Source organism: Dendrobates tinctorius, unplaced genomic scaffold (genome assembly GCF_039654945.1).
Source record: "Dendrobates tinctorius isolate UK_male_01 unplaced genomic scaffold, ASM3965494v1 ptg000125l, whole genome shotgun sequence".
Lineage (NCBI taxonomy): Eukaryota > Metazoa > Chordata > Amphibia > Anura > Dendrobatidae > Dendrobates > Dendrobates tinctorius.
In genome coordinates, this window is record NW_027361793.1 from 12,593,627 (window position 1) to 12,618,260 (window position 24,634).

The 24,634-nt window shown below is 44.6% G+C and overlaps 1 protein-coding gene across 2 annotated transcripts in view; it reads right to left on the reverse strand.

Annotated features, from left to right (window-relative positions):
• INO80D (INO80 complex subunit D) overlaps positions 1 to 24,634 on the reverse strand; it is a 205,483-nt gene that overhangs the window by 21,101 nt on the left and 159,748 nt on the right. For both annotated transcript variants that reach the window (XM_073541880.1, XM_073541879.1), the window contains 2 exons: positions 19,436 to 19,569; positions 977 to 1,194 (listed from right to left, as the gene is read on the reverse strand). In XM_073541880.1, coding sequence (XP_073397981.1) covers positions 977 to 1,194; positions 19,436 to 19,569 — 352 coding nt within the window. The remainder of the gene's footprint in view (positions 1 to 976; positions 1,195 to 19,435; positions 19,570 to 24,634) is intronic.

Here is a 24,634-nt window from a genome sequence, read left to right on the forward strand (position 1 = left end):
AACAATTTTATATAAAAAATAATTATTTTTGCATCGCTATATTCTGCGAGCTATAACTTTTTTATTTTTTCTCTGATGATGCTGTGTGGCGGCTCGTTTTTTGCGAGACAAGATGACGTTTTCAGCGGTACCATGGATATTTATATGCGTCTTTTTGATCGCGCGTTATTGCACTTTTTGTTCGGCGGTATGATAATAAATCAATATTTTTTGCTTCGTTTTTTATTTTTTAAGGGGTTCGCTAAAGGGGTTAACTAATGGGACAGTTTTTTAGGGCAGGTCATTACGGACACGGCGATACCAAATGTGTATTTTTATTGTTTTTTTTTTTATTTCCAAAAAATAAATTTATTAGGGAATATTTTTTTTTACATTTATTTAGCGATTTTTTAAAAATCATTTTTACACTTTTTTTTTCTTAACTTTATTAGGTTGTCCCGGGGGGACATCACTGTCCTGTGACAGTTCGCTGATCTGTCACATCACAGATCAGCAATCTGTCACAGGCAGTGCAGAAGGCTTCCTCATGCCTGCGCTTTGCAGGCACTGAAGAAGCCATCTCCCTGCAGGCCCCCGAAGGTCCCCGTCGCCATCTTGGATCCGGGGACCAGCAGGGAAAGAGCCCCCCGCAGCAGCGCTGCACATTGCGCTGCTGTGGGGGGCTCAGGGAAGCACGGAGTGAGCCCCCTCCATACCGATGCTTCCTTTTAACCCCCGGTACACCGCGATCGTGTTTGATCGCGGTGTGCAAGGGGTTAACGTGTCGGGGGCGGTCCGTGACCGCCCCTGACACACAGTGCCGGGGGTCAGCTGTGATAATCAGCTGACACCCGGCCGCGATCAGCGGCGCTCACCACGTGGGCACCGCTGATCGCGCTTGACGTACTATCCCGTCCATGGGCATAGGGGCCCGGGTCCCATGGACGGGATAGTACGTCTGATGTCAGAAAGGGGTTAATAAAGTTCCAATACTGACCTTATACTAGTGACCTCCACTGGCAGTGATAGGCTGCTTGGCATACAGAGGTTGCCTTGGGGCACTGCAGGTGGAATGGGCTTCTGAGGTCTCCTGGGTCCCCGCCGCCTCTTTTTCTTGTGTTTTTTGGTAAGAGCAGGAGGCTTGGTCTTTTTCCTGGGTTTCCTCTGCTGCTGGTGCTGAACCTTACGTGAATTGTCCCCGCGTAGGAAATTATCCTGATAACACAAAAGACAGATGCAATAACACCAACGGACAATAATTTACAGGGAAAAGTATTTCCAAAATCTATTGTAACTGACAATATTTTGTGGGACAGCAATAAACACATCTGTATGCATTACATATGAGACTGTCTCTGTGGAATACAAGCAAAATCCATAGTTACTGAGCATTAAAGCATCTAGCTCTTATCCTTCCACATCGTTTGTACATTATCCCAGTCTATATGGAGGAACCAGTGGCTCCATTACAGCCTTGTGTGGTTACATTACACTATACCTGTAATGTCAGTTTGGCTGCCAAGTATGGACCTCCTAATGCTGCTACCTTGTGCTAGGTGGTGTTACGCCAGCAATTTATCCATTAACTAATGGGTTATTATTGGCTAAAAGATGCAATTTTTAGCAAAATAAAAGAAAAAAAAAAATGTATCTTCCTGAAAATTCTCTAAATTCCATACAGAGAAATCAGGGAGACGTTGCAGGTGTTCCTCGGAGAGTTGTAGACAGACTGACCACCAAGGAAGTGTCGAGTATCATGAAATATTGGTTTTCCTGTTTTGAAGTACTTTTGAATGAAGCTTAACCCTAACCCTAGCTAAAGGCAAAGAAAGAAAAACTATAAAAGGAAAAAAAAAAATCTGACTAGGGTGATGACAAATCCTAACACAGTAATCAAAAGTCAGGGACCAACAAAAAAACAAAAAATTCCCTGCTCTAGCCAGGTGCCGACTGGCAGATGTCGGTGGACGCACTATTACTTTGCTAAAAAAATTATGCTGATGTAAAGTAGACATAATGAAAATGACATTTATTATTTATTTTGTGTGGTATGATCATCTGATTTAAGGGCTAAAGTTTGAAAATTGCAAAATTTTTAAATTGTCAAAATTTCGATATTTTCATAAATGTACACAAATCATATTAACCAAAATTTACCACTAACAGTACAATACGTAAATAAAAAACAACCTCAGAATCAGTGGGATACGTTGAACCGTTAGAGTTATTACCACGTAAAGTGACACTGGTCAGGCTAGTTTCACACTTGCTTTTTTTTGCAGCGCGTTTTTCCCGCAAAAAAACGCATTGAAAAAACGCATACATAAGCATACAACTGCTGCGTTTTTTTCAAGCATTTTTATGAGCATGCATGAAAAAAACGCAGCGTTTTTATGCGTTTGTATGCGTTTTTAGCGCGTTTTTACCGCGTTTGCGTTTTTTTCCAACATTTTTAGGTGGCCCCTCACACTACCCAAACCATGACTTTACTAACCCTAACCCTGACCCTAACCCTAACCCTAACCCTGACCCTAACCCTGACCCTAACCCTTAACCAAATCATACTTAACCCTAACCCAAACCCTAAACCCTAACTAACCCTAACCCTAACCCTGACCCTAACCCTGACCCTAACCCTGACCCTAACCCTGACCCTAACCCTAACCCTGACCCTAACCCTAACCCTAACCCTGACCCTAACCCTTAACAAAACCATACTTAACCCTAACCCTGACCCTAACCCTAACCCTAACCCTAACCCTAACCCTAACCCTGACCCTAATCCTTAACAAAACCATACTTAACCCTAACCCTGACCCTAACCCTAACCCTGACCCTAACCCTAACCCTGACCCTAACCCTAACCCTTAACAAAACCATACTTAACCCTAATCCTGACCCTAACCCTGACCCTAACCCTTAACCAAACCATACTAAACCCTAACCCTGACCCAAAACCCAACCCTAACCCTGACCCTGACCCTAACCCTAAACCCCCTTAACTAACCCTAACTCTAACTCAAACCCATAAATTCCATGGTTAAAAAAAAAAACGCATATGCAAAAAAACGCTTACATGAGCATGCCAGTGCGCACATATGCGCATCCATAGGCTATAATGGCCCTTTTTAGCGCAAAACGTGCGCATATGTGCGCATGCGCTTTTTTGCAGGGCCAAAAAATGCAACATGATGCGTCTGGAAAATCCAATCGCACACCCCAAAAAAACGCAGCGCATGAAAATCGCATACATGCGCTTACAAGCGCGCAAGTATGCGCACCCATGTTAAAGATAGGGGAAAAAACGCATGCGCAGGTTAGCGTTTTTTTCCAGCGCTAAAAAACGCAAATGTGAAACCAGCCTCAGATTTCTAAAATTTGGCTTGGTTATCCAAGGTCAAATTTGGATCAGTCACTATGGGGTTAAGACGCCAAAATCAAACATGCCGTATCCGGTGTTCCCTGACATTATCTATTGGGGGGAGAGTGGGTGGCCTCAATACACAGACTGTAGGTTGAACTAATCAATATCAGTGGGTTAAGCTAACGGTAATCTAAAGTGTTATTGGGGGGTTTAAGGCTCTTTAAGGTTGCATTAATTAAATCAGAGGTCTCACATACAGTTTTAATAGATTTGTGTATGACATGTAGAAAACCACCCTTCCCCCTAAGGCCGGGGTCACACTTGCAACTGCAATGTGAGAAACTCGTGTGAGTCTCTTGCATCAATACCCGGCACTGCCGCCAGCACTCGGGACCAGAGTGTACGGCTGCATATATTTCTATGCAGCTGACCGCTCTGGTCCCGAGTGTCAGTGGCAGTGCCGGGTATTGATGCCTCACACTGCAGTTGCAAGTGTAACCCCGGCCTAAGACAGGCCAACACAACACACGGCCTGCCAAAGGATTTCTTGTGGTCTGCGGAGAACCAGGAGATGCTGTTCTCTTGTTCCTGTATTCAAATGTATTCCTGATGCAAATATATTTGACCATTTGAATGCCGGGACAGGGGCTAAGAAGCGCTCCTCAGCTCCCCGCACCCACATGCAGCGGTATGATGAGGTTATCACGCTGCTTTATCACCGCAGAGACGAGGGGGAACTGAAGACCAAGTTCTCCATGGAGCAGCCAATGATTAAATGTCCTGACAATTATCATAGATTGGGGGGGGGGGTGAATTTACTGAGAGAGTACATTATAGGGTGTAACAGAGTCACTGATGATGTAATAGAGGGGAGATATGTTTCACTACGCCTTATGGCGTCAGTAATATAAAATCCAGAGTTTTATTTCCTCCAGCACAGTAAGGGTTGTGAGGGTTAAGTTAAAGTATGTTATGGGCTGGCTTTTGGTGGGTCATTCATAGAGCGGGTGGTAGAGTGTCCCCCTCCTTTAGATAAGATACATTGGATGCTTTAGGATAAAAGAGGACTGAATTTTGGGAGAAGGGACACACATACAGCAGAGATTGGAGATGGGGGATAAAGGGATTCCGAGGGAGAGAGATGGACACAGAGGCTCACCTTAATTATGTAATGTATGAAAATGCTTGTTTTTGCTGCACATGTATTTATTTTACTTTCTTGCTTAATCTTATCATTTATTATGTTAATTCAATTTAGTCTACTCAATTGTTGTGTGAGCATTTTATTAGAATCATAGAATTATAGAGTTGGAAGGGACCTCCTGGGCCATCTGGTCCAACCCCCTGCTCAAAGCAGGATTCACTAAATCATCCCAGTCAGATGTCTGTCCAGCCTCTGTTTGAAGACTTCCATTGAAGGAGAACTCACGACTTCTCTTGGCAGCCTGTTCCACTCATTGATCACTCTGTCAAAAAGTTTTTTCTAATATCTAATCTGTGTCTCCTCCCATTCAGTTTCATCCCATTGCTTCTAGTCTTTCCTTGTGCAAATGAGAATAACGATGATCCTTCTACAATGTGACAGCCCTTTAGATATTTGTAGACCGCTATTAAGTCTCCTCTCAGTCTTCTCTTTTGCAAACTAAACATTCCCAAATCCTGCAACCTTTCCTCATAAGACAGGGTTTGCAGACCGGTCACCATTCTGGTCGCTCTTTTCTGAACTTGCTCCAGTTTGTTGATGTCTTTTTTAAAATGTGGTGCCCAAAACTGGACACAATATTCCAGATGAGGTCTGACCAAAGAGGAGTAGAGGGCAATAATGACTTCACGTGATCTAGACTGTATGCTTCTGTTAATACATCCTAGAATTGCATTTGCCTTTTTTGCTGCTGCATCACACTGTTGACTCATATTCAGTCTGTGATCTATTAGTATACCCAAGTCTTTTTCACATGTGCTGTCACTTAGCCCTATTCCTCCCATTCTGTATAAGCTTTTTTCATTTTTATTGCTCAGATGTAGTACTTTGCATTTTTCCCTGTTAAAAACCATTCTGTTAGTTGCTGCCTACTGCTCCAGTTTATTTATATCTTTTTGAATCCTCTCTCTCTCTTCTCTAGTATTAGCTATCCCACCTAGCTTTGTGTCATCAGCAAATTTAATCAGTTTACCCTCAATTCCTTCATCTAAATCGTTGATAAAGATGTTGAATAATACAGGGCCCAGGACAGAGCCCTGTGGTACCCCACTTGAGACATTCTTCCAACTGGATGTGCAGCCATTTACGACCACTCTTTGGGTCCGATCACTAAGCCAGTTATGAATCCACCTAACAGTTGCCTTGTCCATTCCATACTTAGTCATTTTTTCAATAAGGATTGTATGAGATACTTTGTCAAATGCTTTGCTGAAGTCAAGATATACTATATCTACAGCATTTCCTTGATCCACCCAATCAGTGATTCCATCATAGAAGGAAATTAAGTTAGTCTGACATGACTTATTAGTTACAAACCCATGCTGACTCTGTTTAATCACTTCATTCTTATCTAGGTACTGACATACATGTTGTTTAATAATTTGTTCAAAGATCTTTCCTGGTATAGAAGTCAGGCTCACCGGCCTATAGTTGCCTGGGTCCACCTTCTTCCCCTTTTTGAAGATAGGAACAACATTTGCTCTTCTCCAGTCTTCTGGGACTTCTCCTGTTCTCCAAGAATTTTCAAAGATTATGGAGAGGGGTTCAAAAATTTCTTCTGCTATCTCCTTCAGTACTCTGGGGTGTAATTCATCTGGACCTGGAGACTTGAATTCATTTAGGTTAGCTAAGTGTTTCCTCACTATGTTTCTGTTTATAGATATCCTGGATTCTTCTATTCCCTTAATAGGACAGTGAAGAACAGCTGAGGTTACATTTCCTTTCTGAGAGAAAACAGATGCAAAATAGGAATTTAAAAGTTCGGCCTTCTCAACATCCTGTCTTGCCATTTCATCATTTTCATCCTGTAAAAATCCTATAGCATCTTTGACTTTTCTTTTACTTTTGACATATCCCCAAAATCCTTTATGATTGCTTTTGACATCTCTTGCAAGCCTCAATTCATTGTCAGCTTTAGCTAATCTGATTTGTGCCCTGCAGGTTCTGCAGACAGCATTATATTCTTCTTTAGATATGCCTCCCTCTTTCCATTTTATAAACATTTCTTTCTTCCTTTTTAGCATGTGCTTAAGTTCTGTGTTCCTCCATCCTGGTTTCCTTAAATGCTTCCTATTCTTCCCTCTTTTCGGAATTGTTAACAATTGTGTTTTGAGAATTTCATTTTTCAAGATTTCCCATCCTTCCTGGACATTTTTGTCTTTCAGGATATCCAGCCATTGTATCCCTCTAATTCTCTTTCTGAATCCCTTAAAATCTGCCTTTCTGAAATCTAACCTTGATGTCTGAGTCTTCACAGGTCTTCCTCTTCTAGTTATCCAAAATTCTAAAATAGCATGGTCGCTACCTCCTAGGGTCCCAGCCACTTTTACCTCCTCAACCATTTCCTCCATGTTTATAAGGATTAGATCCAAGGTAGCAGTTCCTCCTTGTTTTCTCCCCTACCTTTTGGAAGATAAAGTTGTCAGCAAGAGAGGATAAGAATTTCCTTGACCTGTTAGTTTTGCCTGAGAGAGATTCCCAACAAATGTCTGGATAGTTGAAATCTCCCATGACAACTATGTCATATTTTTTGGAGAACTTGGCCATTTGATGCATAAAGAGTTCATCCATATCTTCAGCTTGCACAGGCGGCCTGTAGTAAATGCCTACAATGGTGTCCTTTCCATTGTTCTGTCCTTGTATTCTTACCCAAACAGTTTCCACAGAACTCCCAGTCTCAGAAGCTTCAATCTCTGTGCAGATATACGCGTTTCTAACATACAATGCGACACCTCCTCCTCGTTTATCAAGTCTGTTTCTTGCAAATAAGTTGTATCCTTCTAGTCTAGTATTCCAATCATGTGTACCGTCCCACCAAGTTTCAGTGATTCCAATGACATCATATTTCTTTTCCTGTGTTAGTAGTTCCAATTCTCCTTGTTTGTTGCCCATGCTTTGGGCATTAGTATAGAAACATTTTAGTTTGTGATTGGTTTCTCTTTCTCCAATATTTCTATTATTTAGATTCTTTTGTCTTTGTTCTTCCTTTCCAGTTCTAATAGCAGAGTTCTCAATAGCATTTGTCAGGTGTATGGCTTTTTCTGGTCTTTTGCTTCCCTTCCCACGTTGTTCTAGTTTAAAGCTCTCCTTACAAGTGTAGCAAGGCGACTTCCAAATACATGTTTTCCAGTCTTCGTAAGGTGCACCCCATCTCTAGCAAGTAGTCCATCGTTTAGGTAATTCATTCCGTGATCCATTTCTTATTCACTACGATCACTTGAATCCCTTAGAAAACACCCTCACATCTCCACCTACAGAGCCGACACCACTGTGTGCTGACAGAACCATGGTGATGTCACAGTCATGCGATCAGTCACGTGGTTGAGGAGTCACATAGTCTGGGTTTAAATGGCTGAAAGAAAGAGCTTTCACTGTTCATTGTGTGTGCCCTGAGAAGGAGCACTCCAGGAAAGTGCTGCATGGAATTGAGAAACTGAACAGTGTGTGTTCTGCCAGCCGTGAGCAAGAGGAACCCCGCTCACACAAGGACTGTGTTTGTTCTGCCACCATTTTGTTTTGTTTTTCTGTTTTGCCCAGAGGGCTGTGTTTTTTTACCACACCTGGGTTTATGCTGACTACAATAAATCCAAGGAAGTTTTTAAAGCCGCACTGTACCAGTGTCTACCTCCGTGTGCAATCGAGTGAGCCGATCTACCACAGATGGTGTTAGAAGTGCGGGCAACGTTTACAGTGAACACATGTGATGGCCACAAGCAAGTGTACGACGTCAGGCAAGATGGTGGACCTGCTGAAACATCTGCTACAAGCACAGCAGCAACAGCAACTACAGCACCAGCAGCAAATACAGAAGCAACAAATGATGCAGCAAAAGAGAAGCTGCTTATGCAGCAGATGCAGCACTAGCAACACCAGAAGCAGATTGACTTACTTACAGAGGCAGTTCGTGGAAGACGAGCAGCTCCTCCCCCAGGTCCAGCTGACGACACGTATGTCCGGAAGGTGGTAAGACGAGCTATGCAAAAAATGACCCCGGGTGATGTGGAGGCATTTTTGACTGTATTTGAGCGGGTGACGGAGCATGAGAAGCTACCACCAGAGCAGTGGGCAGAGGTGCTGGCCCTCTATTTGACTGGTGAAACCCAGAAGGCCCATTATGATCTGATATTCCAGGATGCGCAAGAGTATGCCAAGTTAAAAACAAATTTTGGCATGTGCAGGAGTTACTGTCAGTGAGAGCAAAGGGTTTACCACTGGGCGTATTATGGAGACAAACCGCCTCGGTCCCAAATGTTTGACCTACTGCATCTGATGCAAAAATCCTCCACTCCAGCCAAGATGGTAGAGCGGGTTTTCATGGACAGATTTGTGCACTCCCTTCCTAGGCTGGTGCAGACCTGGGTTGCCCAGGGAGAGCCCCAAAATGCGGAAAAACTGGTGGGCCTAGTGGAACGGTTTCAGGTGGTCAAAAAGGTCCCCAAGATCCCAAGGGGTCGCTGAGGGGTTCTCAAAGGCCTCGAGGAGAGAATTGGTTTGCTGGAGATGTGGCGGTCTCAGACATATAGCCGCCCGTTGTCCCTTGTCCCCCTAAGAGATGGACTGCAGCCTAGGGTGGTGCAGATCCTACTATGCATATCCTGCCTGCAGTGTGGAGTGGACCATCAGCCCGGAGAGGGGTCGCAGTCATGTCCTGTGACCACAAACGGAGTGCTGGTGCCAGGACTGTTAGACTCAGGGAGTTTGGTGACTCTGATAAGAGCCACACTCACCCCACCAGTTGATCCCAGGGAAACGTGGGCAATCCACTGTATCCACGGGGACGCCAAGGACTATCCCGTTGCCAGAGTGACTATAAAAACTAAATGTGGGGTTGAGTCGCGTGAGGTCAGGGTGGTTAAGGACTTGCTACACATGGTAATAATAGGGTGGTACTTTAGCCTGTTCTGGGACTTGTGGAGGAAGTCGGAGATACCAAGTGTCCCAGAAAGAAGCCAACTCAACCCTGAGGAAACTCCATCGCAGTTGGAAGTGGATGAGTTCACCTTGTGTGTCCTGGATGGTGATGAGGACAAGACGGTGACCAGTGAGGCAGATCAGAGATTCCTGAACTGGGGGTTTCTGGTGGAAATTTTGGGACTGCGCAAATGCGGGATCTTACCCTAAAAAAAAGGCAATGGAAAATGTGACCGTGATAAATGGGGTTGTCCAAGAGCCGGGGGCTGACACCAGGTTTCAACATTTTGCATTAAATGGAGAGCTGCTGTATCGGGTCACTAAGCTAAGAGAAGAAGAGGTAGAGCAGTTGTTAGTATCGGGTCCCTATAGACATAGGGTATTAGACCTGGCCCATTCCCATATCTTGGGTGGACATCTGGGAGTAGACAAAACACAAGAGCGGGTGATTAGGAGGCTCTACTGGCCTGGGTGTCACAGGGAGATTGCCAACTACTGCCGGTCCTACCCTACTTGTCAGCTTACAGCTCCCATGTCCCATTGGCCAATATAGAGGTCCTATTTGACAGGATTGTCATGGACCTTGTGGGGCCCCTGGTTAAGTCCGCTAGAGGGCACTAATACATTCTAGTGGTGATGGACTATGCAATATGGTTCCCGGAGGTGGTACCTCTTAGAAACTCCTCCGCCAAGAGCATAGCCCGAAAGTTAGTCCATATTTTTTCTCGCACGGGCCTGCCGAAAGAGATCCTGAAAGACCAAGGCACACCGTTTATGTCCAAAGTAATAAGGGGGTTGTGTAAGGCTCTCCAGGCGGACAGCCTGATGGAGAGATTCAACAACATGTTGAACTCCATGCTTAAGAAGGTCGTGGAGAAGGATGGCCTTGACTGGGATTTCTTACTGCCATATCTGTTGTTCTCTATCAGGGAAGTTCTTCAGTTCTCTACTGGATTCTCGACGTTCAAGCTTTTGTATTGTATTGTATTGTATGGAAGACACCCCCGTGGATTTCTAAATGTTGCAAAGGATACCTGGGAGGCAGAAATTACACCACACTGAAGAATTATTGAGCACGTGGCTCAAATGCAGGACCGGATCGCAAGGGTGATGCCGATTGTGAAGGAGAGCCTTCTTCAAGCACAAGAAGCCCAGGCGAGGGTCTACAACCGAGCCATGAGGCTGAGACAGTTTAGCCATGGAGACCGGGTGTTGGTGTTGATTCCCTCCGTGGAAAATATATTCCTTGCAAAGTGGCAAGGGCCATACGAGGTGGTCAAGAAGTTCAGTGATGTTAACTATAAGGAACACCAACCAGGGAGACAATAGTCGTACCAAGTGTACCACATCAACCTGCTCAAACCGTGGCGATACCGGGAACCAGGGGAGGCTGCGTGCCTTTGAGCCAGTGCTGAAGCCAGGGTCGAGGATGTCAGTGTGGCAGAGAGACTGTCACCAGCCCAGAAACAGTGCCGTGAGCTGTTTCAGCAGAACTGTGACCTATTTACGGAGCTACCAGGTTGTACGCAGGTTGTGGAGCATGAGATTCTGACTGAACCACATGTGGGGGTGAATCAGAGGCCATATCAGATTCCTGAAGCCCGCCGCAAGGTGATCTCCAAGGAGGTGAGGAGAATGTTAAGCCTGGGAGTCATCGAGGAGTCAAACAGTGGTTGGTCCAGCCCTACTGTCCTTGTGCCAAAGCCCAATGAAGAGTGGCGCTTCTGCAGCGATTACAGAAAGCTAAATGGAGGTATCCAAATTTGACGCGTATCCAATGCCTCAGGTTGACGAGATCATTGAGAGGCTATGCTCAGCCAGATATATCACCACTTTTGACCTAACAAAAGGGTACTGGCAGATTCTGAGGTCCCCAAGTGCCAAGGAGAAACGGCCTTCTCTACCCCTGATGGATGCTTCCAGTATACCAGAATGCCGTTCGGTCTACAAGGAGCCCCAGCTACCTTCCAGAGGGCTATGGACCTAGCCCCTCAGAAGAAGTATGCCGCTGCTTATTTGGATGACATCATGATCTTCAGTCCAGAGTGGTGAAGTCACCTGCAGAAGGTCCAGGCAGTACTGGATGCACTGAGGAAGGCAGGGTTTACCATAAACCCAAAGAAGTGCGCTATCAGGAAAGAAGAGGGAAAATACTTGGGCTACATCGTCGAAAGGGGCGAGATAAAGCTGCAAGTAGAAAAGTGTAACTAATCCAAAAGTGGCCGCAGCCATTCTCCAAGAAGCAGGTTAAGGCATTTCTGGGAATTGAGGGATATTATGGGTGATTTATGAAGAATTTCGCCATGATAGTTGCCCCTTGACTGATCTTCTCAAGGGCACAAAGTTGACGATGATCAAATGGTCCGCTGAAGCAGAGATGGCATTCCAGGAGTTCAAGCTCCTCCTGTGCCGACAGCCAGTCTTGGTCGCACCAGACCTCACAAAGGAGTTTGTGCTCCAGACGGACGCCTCCGGAGTCGGTTTAGGAGCGGTGCTGTCCCAGGAAATAGATGGGGACGAATATCCAGTCCTGTACCCAAGTAGGAAACTCTCCTTCTGTGAGAAGAACTATGCCAAAGTGGAGAAAAACGTAGTTACTTACCTATAAGTGTTTCTCAGAGCCCATGACAGCACCAAGGAGAGAAGGGACCCGCCTTTCAGGGACAGGAAACCGACAGATAAAATGGCGGTCCCTCTCCTTTTCATCAGTTGGTTTACAGAGCATCGAAGGGCCTCCATGTTAGTGACAACAAAAATATATATACATTATAGTATTGCTTATCAGGAGAAACACCGTGCCTATACAAAAACACGCTACGAACAATAAAATGTGATCACCACACACGTGATGGGAGGGAATAAGCGGGTGCTGTCATGGGCTCTGAGAAACACAGTTATCGGTAAGTAACTACATTTTTCTCAATCCCCCATGACAGCACCTCAGAGAGAATTACAGAGATTGGAAGCTTAGGGAGGGACCACAGCCTGAAGGACCCTTCTTCCGAAGGTCAAGTCAGACATGGATGTTAGATCTAGTCGATAGTGTTTAAAAAAGGTTGAAGGTGATGACCATGTGGCCGCCTTACAGATTTGTTCTATTGATACCTCGGACCTCTCTGCCCAAGAGGTCGCTACGGCCCTTGTGGAATGAGCTTTCAACCCCTCTGGAATGACGTTCCCGGTTGATGAATAGGCCAGGGCTATCGCATCTCTTATCCATCTTGCCAGGGTACTCTTGGACGCTTTGAGTCCCTTTCTAGGCCCCTGGAAACACACAAAGAGAGATCCTTCCTTCCTACACCTCTGGGTGGACTCTAGGTACTGAACAAGACCTCTTTTAATATCTAGGGTGTGGAATTTTTTCTCTTTCCTATTTCCAGGATTTGGGCAAAAGGAAGGCAGGACTACCTCTTGGGACCTATGGAATCAAGATGCTACCTTTGGTAAATGAGCAGGGTCAGGCTTTAGGATAACTCTATCATCTAAAATCTTTGTAAAAGGGGGGCCCGCAGATAGGGCCTGAATGTCGCTTACTCTGCGGGCTGATGTTAGAGCTACCAGGAGGATGGTCTTTAAGGATAAGATCCTGAGAGGGGCTGCATCTATAGGCTTGAATGGGGGACCTGTTAGAGCGGATAGGACCAGACTCCGGTCACAAAATGGTAGCTTTTGACTAACTAACGGTCTAGATCTTGCTGCGGTTTTAATGAACCGCACTACCAATGGGTTAACTGCAATATCCTGATTAGTGCACCTAAAGTTGCCACCTGTACCTCTAAAGTACCGACTGCCAGGACTCTTTCTAGACCCTTTTCTAGAAATTCAAGGATTTCACAAATTGAGGCCCCATCCTGGACTCTCATTCTGGAGTTGGACAGGAACTTTTTCCAGATTTTACCATAAGCCTTTGTAATAACTGGTTTCCTGCTTTTTAACAGTGTAGAAATTAGGTTCTCCTAAAACCCACTTTCTCTCAGCAGTGCCCCTTCAAATTCCATGTTGTTAAATGAAGGTTCGCTGCCTGAGGATGTAACACCGGTCATTGAGATTGAAGGTCCGGGAGATCCGATAGGGTCCAAGGGTCAGTGATCCATAGTATCCTCAGCCAATAGAACCAAGTTCTTTTTGGCCAGAAAAGAGCTATTAGTAACATTCTTGCTTTGTCTTCCCTGACTTTCCGTGTGACTGCTGGAATAAGGACAAATCGAGGGAATGACATATGTCAAGTTCTGTGTCCATGGAAGCATAAAGGCATCTAGTGCCTGAGGATTCCCCCTTGGGTTCAGTGAGCAAAATGCCTCTACTTTTTTGTTTTTGAAATCGGCAAATAAATCTATTTCCAGGGTCCCCCACATCATTGCAATCTGATCGAAAATGGACTGAGTTAAAACCCACTCGCCTTGCCTTAGTTGAGTGCGGCTCAGAAAGTCTGCCTTTTGATTTTCTACCCCCCGAATGTGTAGTGCAGAAAGGGATACAAGGTTATTCTCCGCGAAGCTGAGGATCCTGGAGGAAGTGTCCATTAGAGTTCGGGACCTGGTTCCCCCTTGATGGTTTATATAAGCCACCGTTACTTGATTGTCCGAGAATATCCGGACCTGATGTCCCCGTAGAAAAGGTAGAAAATTTGACAGAGCGTGACCCATCGCCCGGAGTTCATTCTGGATCGAGGAAGCCCCTAATTCCTGATTCCCCCATTTCCCCTGAGTAACCCAGTTGTCCATGTGAGCGCCCCATCCCATGGGACTTGCATCAGTGGTAATTATGTGGCACACTCTTGTCACCCAGGGGATCCCTCTGTTGCTGGCATCCTTCCACCAAAGTAGGGAATGAATAGAAGAAGAATTTAAAGTTATGTGACCCTCTAAGTGACCTCTTGGCACCGACTGATTTCCTTAGCACCTAATATATCCCACTGGAGATCTCGTGTGTAGATGTGCCCACTGGACTGCTGGTAGACAGGCGGAAAGTGAGCCTAGTAGTGAAATCGCCTTCCTCAGTGTCATGGAGGGGATCCGTAAGGCCTTTGCCACTATGTGCATGATTTTTTCTTTTTTGCGAATGGGAGGTGACACTCTTGTTTTTGAGATTTGAGAGTTCATCTTTAGCCCTAGGAACTCTTGGATTTTGCTGGGTTCCAACCTTGACTTTAGATTTAGAAGCCAGCCCAGGTTCACCAGTGTGCTCATTACTCTGTCCCTCTGCTCTCTGCAGTTCTGGGCCGAGTCTCTTGCTATCAGAAAATCATCCAAGTAAGGGATTATTAAGATATGTTGCTCCCTCAGATGAGTCATCATTTCTGCTACCAATTTTGTGAATACGCGGGGGGCTATCGATATTCCGAAGAGGAGGGCTTTCTATTGGAATTTTCTTATTTCCCAATTTATCGAAACTGCTAGTCTGAGGAATTTCCGGGATTGTTTGTGGAAAGGGACGTGATAATATGCATCGCTGAGATCCAAGACGGTCATAAAACAGTTCAGGGACAGTATTTTGATGGTGGATTTTATCGATTCCATTTTGAACTTTTGATTCCTGACATATCCATTCAATTTCTGCAAGTTTATTATTGTCCGATAGGTGACGTCTTGTTTGGACACTAGAAATAGTGGGGAGTAGAACTCCCCTCCCCGTTTCTTGAGGGGGAACTTCCTGCAGGACTGACTTTTCTACAAGGTTTAAGACTTCGCCTTCTAAGGCTTTTTGTTCTCGTGCTGAAGATCTTAGGGGAGTCACCACGTAATTTTGAGGGTGAGGGAGAAGAAAAATCTATCCTCAAGCCTGACTTGAGATTTAAGATCCAAGGGCTGTTTGATAGTCTTTCCCAGGCCGGAAGGAAAAGGCTTAATCTTCCCCCCACCCTGGGGAGACCGTCACTTCGAGGGTTTTTTGTCTCGGGAAGAGCTGATAAAGAGGAACCCTCTGTGTTTCCTTCTTCCCTGATCCCATCTGTTTTGCTCTCAGGTTTTTTTTTTATGAAAACATTTCTTGCTCCGAAAGGACCGTTTAAATGACGTTGGTCCTAGGTTCGGGAATCTCTTCTTCTTAACCCCCGCCTTTTGGAGGATATCATCCAAAGTTTCTCCAAACAAAAATTTTCCCTCACAAGGAATCGAGCATAATTTAAGTTTTGTTTGTAAATCCCCTAGCCAGAATTTAAGCCATAGAGCTTCCCTAGCCAAATTTGAGAGGGCTGCAGATTTAGATGTTAAGCGGACAGAATCAGCTGAGTCTGCTAAAAAAGCCGCCGCGCCTCTTATCAGGGGAATGGATTCTAAGATTTTATTTCTGGGTGTCTCTTCCCTCAGCTGTTTCTCCATCTGGCCTAAGGTTTACCCCTGCTGATTCCCAGGCCCCTTTAAGGAAGGTGTCAGCTTTTTTATCCAAGGGGTCTTTAAGTGTACCTATGTCCTCAAAGGGGAGGGCGAACTTTTTAGAGGTTTTGGCCATATCAATGTCATGCATAGGGGCTTTGTCCCAAGAGGTGGATGCTTCCTCTTCAAAGGGATATTTCCTTTTAAGGGAAGGCACTGAAGAGTTTTCCCTATCCGGTCACTCCCACTCTTTTTTCATTAGGGTTTGGACATTTTGATTTAGTGGAAACATCCTTCGTTTCTTCTGGCCCAATCCCCCAAACATGTCCTGCATTGTCTTATCAGGACGAGCCAATCCCCCAAACATGTCCTGCATTGTCTTATCAGGACGAGCCTATGCTACCCCCATGGTAGAGCTCACTGCTTTCACCAGAGTATCTTCTTCACCTAGGGGAAAACAATGACACCCCCCTGTTTCTTCACCAGAGGATGATGATGATGAGGAGTCTGATATGACCAAGTTCATGTCTCCAGAAGTAGAGGGGTTAGATTGGGAGTATAATATAGCCTCCTCCTTTTTTAATTTATCCCCCTGCCTAAGGGACGTAAAGGCACTCTGGAACTCTGATCTGATTGCAGATCTCAGTTCAGAGGCAAAATCCGGGGTTTCCCCACAGAGTACTTGTGTATACAGGATTTACAGAGCTTCTTGTTCCAGGATTCTGGTAAAGGTCTGTTACAGGTGGAATAGCATTTTCCCCAATCTCTTCTTTCCCTAATAAGGAAAGAGAAGGAACCCCATTACAATGGTGAACTATCTCACCCTGTCACTCACCAGTTAGATGCAGTCGCAGGTATCGGCTCTGGGGGGGGGTATAGGATCTTGTAGGGGATGATCCAGAGACGGTGACTTACTCATTGCAGCAGATCTGCTGTGCTGCGTAGAGTGGCTGCTACACCGGCTTCCCCGCTTGTCTCGGTCCTTTGGCACATCTGACTGCTGCTTGTAGTGGCGCTGCTGCTGCCTAGGTTGCTGCTGCTGCTCCTGCTGGTGGTCGCTGTCCTCCATGATTCACGGGGACTGCATGGAGCAAGAATGTCTGCACTTTCCCCTTTTGAATTTGAATCAACCTGAAGATCATGCCCACATGGATGGGAACACCCACAAGTAAAAAGCAATTGCTTTTTACTTGTGGGTGTTCCCATCCATGTGGGCATGATCTTCTGGTTACTTCATAGTGTTTTTTACATGCTTACGGAGAACCCCGCCAATATTGTTTAGTGGTGCCCTCCATTTTCTCTTTGTATTTTCCCCTTTTCAATTTACCACCCAGCGCTCACGTCCGGCCTGCCCCTCCTACTGCGCCGCATCATCAGGAAGCGCCTCAACTGTGCATGCATCTGCCGGGAACCCGGAAGCCCCGCTTTACTTCCGGAGCGGCGGCCAGCTTTCTTCACCTTCAGGTGCGCACGCTGCCGGCGCGCGCACCCCTGGGAATCCAGAAGCCCCTGCCTCCTCTCTAGAGTGGCAGCCGCGCTTCCCCCCGCTCACCCTGCAAGACCCCTCGGTCCCAGCGGTGGTAGCCTCAGGCACCGCACCAGCTGCGGCAGGGGCCTCCCCGCAGCCGGAACCCGGACTGGCCGGCCCTGGATCTTCATCCTGCAAACTTCTCAGGTACCGCAGAAACTGAAGGTTTCCCGTCAGGAACAGGAAACCAACTGATACAAGGTACTGCCCTTTTATCAGTAAGATTCCTGTCCCTGAAGGGCAGATCCCCTCTCTCACTGGTGCTGTCATGGGGGATTGAGAAAGAGTGCTTGGCCATCAAATGGGCTATTGACACCCTGAGGTACTACCTGCTAGGCCATAAGTTCAGGCTATTAACAGAATGCGTCCCTGAGATAGATGAGAGAAAAGAAGGAGAAGAATGCCCAAGTAACTAGGTGGTTTCTGGCGCTCCAGGACTTTACTTTCCATGTGGAGCACAAGCCAGTGAGGTTGCATGGGAATGCAGATGCCCTGTCCAGAGTCCCCTGCTTAGCCAATGAAGGTGCCCAAACCCCTGGCTTTGGACAGAGGGAGGGGAATATGTGACAAGAGTCATTGGTAATGTAATAGAGGGGAGATGTGTTTCACAACGCCTTATGGTGTAATATAAAATCCAGAGTTTTATTTCCTCCACCACAGTAAGGGTTGCGAGGGTTAAATTAACGTATGTTATGGGCTGGTTTTTAGGGGGGCATGCATAGAGCGGGTGGGAGTGTACCCCCCCCCCCATATTTTCACCTACTGAGTCGGCACCACTGTGTGCGGATAGCACCTTGGTGATGTTACAGTCATATGATCACTCACATGGTTGAGAAGTCGCATGGTCTGGGCATAAATGGCTGAAGGAAACAGCTTTGAGTGTTCAGTGTGTGTGCCTGGAGAAGGAGCACTCCAGGAAAGTGCTGCATGGACTTATGAAGCTGAACAGTGTGTGTTCTGCTAGCCGTGAGCAGGAGGAACCCGGCTCCCAGAAGGACTGTTTGTTCTGCCACCATTTTGTTTTCCTGTTTTGCCCAGAAAGCTGCATTTTCTTTACTACACCTAGGTTTATGATGCCGACAATAAACCCAAAAAAGTATTTAGAGCCGCTGTGTACCCGTGTCTACCTCCGTGTGCAGCAAAGTGAGCCGATCTACCACAAGGGCGGGCAACAAGTGGAAAATTGTAAAAGGTGATCCAGTATAGAGAGGTAGCAGTGTAGGTGGGCTTGAAATAGGGAGAGGAGCAGTGTGTGGGACATTGTGGAAAGGTGGCAGTGCGAGGGGGCAATATGGAGAACTTGGGGATCACAGTATGGTGTGTTGGGAGTATGGGGGGGGCAGTATGGAGAGGCGGGGAGATAGTATTAAGAAATGGGAGGCAGTATAGACTGCTGGTAGTGTGGGGGCAGAATGGAGTGGTGGGAGTGTGGGGGGATAGTATGGAGTGGTGACGGTCTAAGGTGGACAATGAAGAACAGTGTTGAGGCCATAGTTCGTAAGGAAGGACAGCGTGGTACTTATAGGGCATAAGGGTGGACTGTGTTGGTTAGGATTTACAAGGGAGGATATTGTTGTGGTTATAATTTATAATGGGGGACAATGTGGAGCTGTATTGATGCAGGTTCTGGTGATTCATTTATGAACTGTTGGTAATTCTGGTGCTGCACTACTCTATGGATGGTGGGTCTGGTGATGTATTAATGTTCTGATAGTGGTTCTAATCTTCTACATATGTAGCAATCCATGACTGGTCAGATGATATGATATACGGCTATGTTAAAACTAAAAATTCTTCAAAGCTTGGGCATTTTGAGATTTTGAGGGGGAATGCAGTTTCTGGTCCAAAATCTCAATGCAAGTTAGGATGTGTTGACACTGATTTTTTTTTCCTGTAGAATCTCTCCAAATCCTTCGCAAATACACAAAACTTGGTTCAGGTGATGTAATTTTGTACTGACAGTAGTTATGCGGATGAAATTCATGGAAGTACCTCTTTACATATTTTTGTGGCCCTTTGCATTGGTTTAGTATGACAATGTGGTCCTCAGACCAAAAAAATGTTATGCACCCCTGCCCTTAGACATTTGAAAATGGCTCTGTCGGAACTAATATTTAAGACAACCATCTCTCGCTTACCATTTTCTTGGCATGTTCTTCACATAGAGGTGTTTGATGAGTAACGTCAAAAACCGGTACAGAGCACTGTTGTCCATCTGCAAATTTTGCTGTGCAGCTGGTAAAAAGTTGCTGAGAGGTGTTTGACAAGATATCTTTACTATCATTAAGGAAAATTTGTCAAAGCATTACCACAATTCAGAAAATATTCAGAACATATGATGAACAGCCAACATTAGTAACCGCATGGCAGATGTAAAATGGAGAAGTAATGGATAAGCCGTACGGTAATATTTTCATGCTGGACCTTAAATTGGAAAGCCAAAACTACATTCTGAAAACTATGAATATACATGCGTGGTTATACAGGAAACGTCAGCAAAACCCCAGGAGTTTCCCATTTTAATACTTCAGCATCCATAACCCCTTTACACGGTGGCCAATTTCCATTGTTTTCTTTTCATTGTTGAGTTTTTGTTTTTTCGCCCCCTTCTTCTAAGAGCCATAACCTTTTTTTGCAGGATGAATTGTACTTTAGAAGGATATATTAAACTAGATGGAGGCCCGATGAGATAGCATCGGGAGAGCGGTAATGTCACGATGGGGGCAGGTTTTGCAGCGTTGAGAATCTCTCACCCCCATGTGCTCACCCACCTATCCACTCTCTTTCCCCATGTGCTGACTTCTCCCGTCTGTGCTCTCTTCTTTGACCTGTCTACCCCATGTGCTATCACCTTTGTCTGCTGTCTCTCTGCTTCCTGTGCTGTGTTCTCCCCTCATGTACTGTCCCATTTGAGCTGTCTCCCCCGTGCTCTGTCTCACCCCTGTGCGCTTTCTCTATCCCCCATCTGCTGTCTTCTCCTCTCATGTCATTTTTTGTTTGAACTGTGCACCCCATCACTAAACAGTCAGTGCACAGCATGTTAGAAGGAATTTCTATTTAAAGGGGTTTTCCCGTGAAAGAAAATTCATTTTAAAAATTGTCTGTCTGTGTATAGAACATACCACAGCTCCTGGGCAGGGGAGGAAGCAAAAGACAATACTGACATTACAGCAGGAGAGCACAGAGGATACATTTTGTGGGGTAAATTATTTCACTGACTTTTTCTTTTAAATTCGTTTATTTAACCTCCAAAACAAGATGTAAAACATACATATTTGCATACAGTAGTAAGCATTATACAAAACATACACACTTCCATATATTGTTGAATACTAAACAAAATGTGCATTCTTATATACATGCAAAGTGATACATACATAACCTATTGGATAAATGTGAAGGACAATAGGCTGTATACTATGAAATATTTGTAAAAACAAAAATGGAAAGCGCACATAGGGTGTATCATCTATTAAAAAACACAACGGCACACCCAATCTGTTTGACTCACCTGCTATAGTTGTGTGAGTCACAACAAACTGGGAATCACTCACAAATGTATCCGGTCGTCGCTGGTTTCCCGCTGGTAATAGATGAAACAAATCCAAAGAGCAGAAAGAAGACGGGTTTAATGAATCGCGCTGACCAGAGAAACGCACCTTCCGCAGCAGATGTAATAAAAACTTCTTTAATGAGCCTACGCGTTTCGTGGCTTAAACCAGCCACTTCATCAGGGCATCAAGAGTAATCACAAATTCAAGATATATATACAAACACAAATCGTTTCCTTACACCTTCCTTTGACATCATTTCCTGTGAAAACGCCCATATAACATTTAAACATCTAAATATATATAAAAAAAATTTTTTACTTTAGTATACTACTATATTCTAAAAACCAGTAACATTTCTGTCAAAAACATCACAATTTTATGCACCAAAATTAAAATTAAATATAAAACAGAATACATCAATATACCAGCTCGAACCTACCAATTCAAAAAAGACTCAAAAGTATAATTCACATGCATTAACCCACTGGACCACACCAAATGTTTCAGAGTAAATATCCCCTAAAATGGGTTTAAATGAAATTAGTGACCTTTTTAGATATATTGAGGTAAAATAAATAACGGGATATGTGATATTTATATTAGATTCTTATTTTTGATGTATTTAATTAATGAGTGGGGATTTTAGGGGATATTTACTCTGAAACATTTGGTGTGGTCCAGTGGGTTAATGCATGTGAATTATACTTTTGATCCTTTTTTTGAATTGGTAGGTTCGCGTAGGCTCATTAAAGAAGTTTTTATTACATCTGCTGCGGAAGTTGCGTTTCTCTGGTCAGCGCGGTTCATTAAACCCGTCTTCTTTCTGCTCTTTGGATTTGTTTCATGAAATATTTGTGACAGTTAAATCATACAAGCTCTTGTATTGTTGCACAGATAATAAAACCTATTTTAAATTCCTAAACTACAACTACAGCTACAACAACTACTATTTTGTAGCCTAATACTTTACATTATGTTATCTCCTATGCGATGCCCCCACGTTGCAGAGTAAGATGAGAGGAGTTCCACCTCTCACAAATCTTTTCAAATTTACCCGGGCATTCCCTATTCTGATATAATGTGCGTTCATATGGGATAATCGAGTTCACCAAATCAATCCAGGTTCTAAGGAAAGGACATGAGCCTGTCATAAACCACAGTGCCAGTACCTTTCGTGCCATAAATAACGTCTCTCGCAGAAAAATCCGAACATAATGACCACAAGTTTCCTCATCCCATACCCCAAACAAACAAACCAGTGGTTCAAGCGGAACAGGAGCTTGTACCAGAGATGTCAATAGTGACATCACCTCTTTCCAGAATTGTAGGATAATAGGACACAGCTATACCAGGTGAATAAAATCTGCGTCCAGTGAGTGGCATCATAGACATTCTGATGATTGAAAACAAACCATCCTGAAGAGTCATGTCGGAGTCAAATATGATTGGTTTATTATAAATAACTGTGTCATTCTATTATTAATAGATGGTGATACTCCGATCAGAGACTCCAGAATCTCTTCCCACTCCTCTCCCTGTGTATCGGGGATGAGTCTTTCCCACTTCCCCTTAATAGAGCTTACTGCAGATTCCGCCCCTACTGACAGCATGTATGTATACAAAGAAGAGATAAGGGCTGGGGGCCCTGTGAGTTAAGGATTCCTATAAGAGGTAGAGAGGAGATAGCATGACCCACATCCATGCACCTCATGTGTGACTGAAAGGCCAATCTCAACTGCAAGTAGCGTAAAAATTGGGATCTCGGGACACCATGTTTAACCTGTAGTTGTACAAAAGACGCCAAGGTCCCATGATCATACAAATCACCTATCGAGGAGACATTATATTGAATTCAAAAATCAGTGGATGGGTGGTTTAGTAGATAATTATTATTCCACAAGGGCATTTCAGTTATAATGTCTTTAAATCCAATTATTTTCTTAATTTGCCTCCATACTGATCGTGCCAGTCGGAGCAGGAGCAATAGACGAGGAACATTATTCTTTTCTAACTCCAGGAAACCCAGTGGGCAAGCAGCTCGTGTGGCATGAATTAAGTGATTTTTAGAATTGGGAAGATAATTACCAGGCATCCATTTACTTAGAGCTCAAGCCTGCCCAGCCAAATAATATAGAAAAAAGTCTGGTAACGCCGCCCCACCTCCCTTTTTAGGCCTCTGCAGAGTGGATAACCTGAGTTTGGGTCTAGTTTTTGGGAATTTTGGACGTGATTTGGGAATTCAAGTTCGCAAAAAAGGGGGCATATGAGGGCATAATCTATGGAGCATTTTATGGGGGCATAATCGATGAAGCATCTTATTGGGGCATAATCTATGGTGCATATCATGGGGGAATAATCTATGATGGAGCATCTTATTGGGGCATAATCTATGGAGCATCTTACTGGGGCATAATCTATGGAGCATCTTATGGGGGTATAATCTATGGCACATTTAATGGGGCAGAGACCGCGCCAGGAGGGGGTAAGTATAGCGATATTCACCTGTCCCAAGTCCATCGCTACACACCACTGTCTGCTGTGTCCTGTGTCAGTGACGTTTAGGCAGCAAAGGGCGCGACATGGTTAGTGCATGCTGCGCCCTCTGCTGGCTAAACAGTCACTGACATAGGAAGCAGCAGACAGCGGTGAGCAGCGTGGACCGGGGACAGGTGAATATCAGGTGCCGGGTCCTGAGCAGGAGAGGTATGGCACAGTATATGGGGGCAGCATATGGGGGCATATTCTATGGGGCAGCATATGGGGGCATAGTCTATGGAGCACCATATGGGGGCATAATCTATGGAGCATTTTATGGGGGTATAATCTATGGAGCATCTAATTGGGGCATAATCTATGGAGGATATTATGGGGGCATAATCCATGTTAGCATCTTATTGGGGCATAATCTATGGGGCATCTTATGGGGGCATAACCTATGGAGCATCTTATGGGGCCATAACCTTTATGAAGCATTATATGGGGCATATTATTCTATAGAGCATCTTATGGAGGCATTATTAACCTTTGTGCAGCATTATATGGGGTGTATTTTGTTTGGAGCATCTTATGGGGCCCATCATGAACTGTATGGAGCATTATATGGGGCTCCTGATTCAATATGGATATTCAAAAACATTTAACCTACTGATGTCTCAATTAATTTGACTTTTATTGGTATCTATTTTTATTTTTGAAATTTACCAGTAGCTGCTGCATTTTCCACCCTAGGCTTTTACGCGAGTCAATAAGTTTTCCCAGTTTTATGTGGCAAAATTAGGGGGGGGTCAGCTTATACACGGGGCGGCTTATACACGAGTATATACGGTGAATGTATTTCATGAGCTGATGAACAGACCGGTATTTATATATGTAGATTGGTAATACAATAAATAGTTTTGATCAGTAGAGGCCAAAGAAAGTTTTCCGGTTGAGGTGCCACCTGCAGGTCATTGTGTCTTTTTGAAGGTTTATGAAAATGAATTTTTAAACTGTATTTAGTGATAAAATTGTGAATGTGTGGTTTGTTTGGCTGTTTTCTTGCTGAAAGGAGCAAGTTTACCTTTCAAATGGTGTATCGTGTGTGTGTGTGTGTGTGTGGCGAAGTAATCCCCAAAAAAGCAGTGCATGTATACAAATGTGTTGGTAGTGTGCTTTGGGGTACTGTGGTGTCACCTGTAGGTCATTTTTCCTTAATGCAGGTTTATGAAAACTAATGTTTAAACTGTATTTTGTGATCAAATCATAGATGTGTGGTTTGTTTGACTATTTTCTTGCTGAAGGGGG